The sequence below is a fragment of the Adiantum capillus-veneris genome, chromosome 9 (genome assembly GCF_014529385.1).
Source record: "Adiantum capillus-veneris isolate H3 chromosome 9, ASM1452938v2, whole genome shotgun sequence".
In the NCBI taxonomy this organism is placed as follows: domain Eukaryota; kingdom Viridiplantae; phylum Streptophyta; class Polypodiopsida; order Polypodiales; family Pteridaceae; genus Adiantum; species Adiantum capillus-veneris.
Genome location: NC_140939.1, coordinates 150,813,273 through 150,816,737, shown reverse-complemented (window position 1 = coordinate 150,816,737; position 3,465 = coordinate 150,813,273). Strand labels below are relative to the sequence as shown.

Here is a 3,465-nt window from a genome sequence, read left to right as displayed (position 1 = left end):
AATAGGCTTGTGATGCTGCAATGGCTGGTCCTTGTTAAAGTAGAGGTTGCTTACTATAGGTCACGGGGTGGCTTAGCTCCCATGTTAGCCGATGTACCTATGATTATTGTGGAGATGTCATGGCTCGGCTTGAGCATGATTTGAATCTGTACTTTTTTGGTTATCATAATATAATTGATCACTCAAAATTTCCACCCAAAAATAAAAAGATAAAAGTCAATTATTAATAATTAATTGTACATTGACCTTCCATCCACATAATTCTCATGGCGAGAATAGCAAGTGATAAATTTTGGATGGCAAAATGCGATATTCCAAATTCGAGAAGATAAATACAATGAATGGATGAACTTGTAAACCCACATCAAGGTTTGGTTTAAAATGTTTGCCATCAGAAAATGCCCAAAAATAGAAGAAACAAGTGCTTGCTGCAACCATGTATCACTTGCATTAATTCCTTCTAATTATATAAGATCATGTACAATGTCAAAGTGTGCTGTAAAATGAATGTTCAATGTCTCTATAACTTGCTCCAGCTAGGCTTACACCTCCTTTGATGAACACCATCATCATCATGAGAAACATGTAATTAGTGAAGCCCTCCATAACCTTCAGAGTTGACGATCACTAATCGGAACCACACGGAAAGACGCGGGAAAAAATTGAAGAAACAATATCATCCTAAATGTCTTCCTTGTATGCACAAAGCAGGGAGTGTACTAATCATGCCCTGTTTGTAACCATATCAACACAAGTTCTTTACACTAAACATGCCTAATTGCCCACAAAAACTATGCACATGTCAATGGCACCATGGGCCTGAGCTCTCCACCACACTCCACCTAGTTCGCCCTCGCCACCAATGGCCACCTGTAGAAGGCATCGAGGTCGTCGGTATTGAGTTGCAACGACGACGTCGCCTTGTGCTGTTGTACATTACTTTTCTGATGAGTAAGGTTTGGGAGGCTAAACAAACTGTTCTTGCCAAATGGATGGTCATCACTAGAGCAACAGAAATCCAAAGACCCTCTGGTAGTCGATTCCATACTGATGTCAGTACTCTCCATCTTCGGGAATGTCGCGTATGAGCAAGGAAGAGCGTTGTAGCGGCCGGACATCAGAGGGAAGGATTTTTCGCACCCGAGCATTGCACCATTGCGGTACTTCTCATATTGTTGCAAGTGCTGTTGCTGATGGGGGTTATTGACATTAGTTAAGTTTGATTCGGGCTCAGAGAGTATGCTATCTAGGAAATGGTCCCCATCTTGCAACATGCCAAATGACCCAATCTTTGGGAGAGTTCTCTGCTCGGGCACGTCGGGTAGCGAAGCGAGCACCTCTTCGACACATGATGAGGACTGCTCATCACTATCCTTACTTCCACATGGTTTGCTTGTAGTAGTACCCTGTGAGTTCTTCTTGTATATTCTACATAGAACCCAATCATCTAGCTGCCAAAGAAAATTAAACACATACTAAAAATCAGTACAGTTTTGAAGGTGCAACTTATAGATAAGGTTTTAATTTAAAGCATGATTAATAAAAATCACCAATTTCTGTAAGAGATGATCATGTGACATAGTACTATGGAGGCACGTATTATTTTCTGATGACTTACTCTCAATGACTTGCGCGACGGGAAGGAGAGCGAAGGCCGTGCAGATGCGGCATGGTCACCCGTGAGGCGGTACTCATGCATGATCCAGTTGGTCTTCACCCCTTTAGGAGGCCTTCCCCTGTAAAAGACCAGAGCCTTCTTCACACCCACTTTCTGCCCACGCAGGTCCACCCCTGAGCTGGTGATGGGCTTGTCTGTTCCTGTGGCTTTCCAATAGCCCGATGCGGCCGCCCGATTGGGGCGGGCACCGTTGGGGTACTTCCGGTCTCGAGGACTGAAGAAATACCATTCATGCTCCCCAAAAGATGCCTTTGCTGCTCAAAATCAATGAGAGACAATAAGGAGCTCTGCATTATGTCTTCTAAAAGCAAGCATGATTGAGTATTAAACTAGCCCCATTAGCTGTAGAAAGCTTCAAAAGTAAGGGTTAAAAATTGAGCATATAAAATAAAAGCACAATCAGAAGGATCTAAAAGCATCATACTGTCATTGATTGGAAGCATCTAGAAAGTATGGACTGGCCTTAAGTAGACTATTGTATGATTTGACTTCTTTAGAAGGATGCATAGCCTTACTTAACCACGTCATGATTAATTATAAGCACAGGACCTTTGCTATCACATGATTAATCCTATGGTTACTATGACTAAATTAAATATAAGGAAGGTTGTGCAATTCAATGACAGCACAATCAATTTAATGTTTGAAGCCATCAAATCCTTCAAACTTAAGCTCACTAATTGCAGGCATATTGGTAATTATTATGATGCTAATATACATACCTGGTAGCTCCCAGGGATCGAACTTGTACAAATCGATATCTGTGATAATGGGAACTGGAAGGGGGCATGAGGCGGCTTTCTTTTTCAGATAATGGACCACCAGCTCTTCATCAGTGGGGTGGAAGCGGAATCCGGGAGGCAGGATGGGCTGCCCCGCCACCGCCACACTCGGCGGGCTTAGGTTGTCCATGTTGGTCAAGCGGAATTGATCGAACGGAATCGATGCCGATCAGGCGCCTCGTGCTATTATCAGAGGCCAGAAGAAGCTGCAGATGCAGGTGCTAGGAGAGGTACAAGCTGCTGAGGCGCCACCAATAAGGCGTGAGTAGCATAGAGAGAGAGAGAGAGAGAGAGAGAGAGAGAGAGAGAGAGAGAGATCAACACTGATGAACTTGTAGGTATATGCCTCTGTGTGTGAGGGGGTTTCTGTAGCTATAGGGAGGTTTAGGCTGCTGATCTGCGCGTGTGTGTGTGAGCGCGAGAGAGAGAGAGAGAGGGAACAGAGGCGGGGGCGGTTGGCGAGAAAATGTTCAAGCAATAGCGGAGGAGGCGAGTACTTAAAGGTGGCGGGGAATGTGGCGGAGAAAGCATCCGACGTCAGCAGGCAGTCCCTGTCCAAGGTGGCACGCGCGAATGGGGCCCGCCAGCAGTAGCATGCCAAAGGGACACGTGGGCGCTGTAAAGTGGAGGGGGTTGAAGCCACGCTGGCGCCGACGCTGCCAAGCCTATCTATCCCTCGCTCCAATCCCCATCACTTTTTTACCTTGCTCGCCACGCGTCCAGTTCCAGCCTACACGTACCCGCCCAAATTTCTTTCATAATCCCTCGTCAAAAACGTGACTAAATTCTCACCATTGACTCTTGTACTTTTTCATCCTTTACTCCTCCAAGAGTCCAAGACTCCAAGTTCAGAGGAACAGTTCTAAGTTCTAAACGTCTACCACCGTCATCACTAAGCAACACCCATATTTAAGAGGGGGAGGCAATAGAATCAAAGGCACATAAGCTCACGCGCGAAAGTCAAGGAGATCATAGCCGCAGTAATCAAATCAAAAACTAAACTTG

The 3,465-nt window shown here is 45.1% G+C and overlaps 1 protein-coding gene across 1 annotated transcript; it reads right to left on the bottom strand.

Moving 5' to 3' along the window:
- Window positions 1-425: 425 nt before the first annotated feature.
- LOC147451375 (NAC domain-containing protein 1-like) lies at window positions 426-2,926 on the bottom strand. The gene is made up of 3 exons (XM_086520312.1): window positions 2,401-2,926; window positions 1,619-1,932; window positions 426-1,451 (listed from the first exon to the last, which is right to left on the bottom strand). Exons 1-3 carry the CDS (start codon window positions 2,588-2,590, stop codon window positions 843-845), a joined length of 1,113 nt encoding a protein of 370 aa, XP_086376438.1. The 5' UTR covers window positions 2,591-2,926; the 3' UTR covers window positions 426-842.
- Window positions 2,927-3,465: the final 539 nt, after the last annotated feature.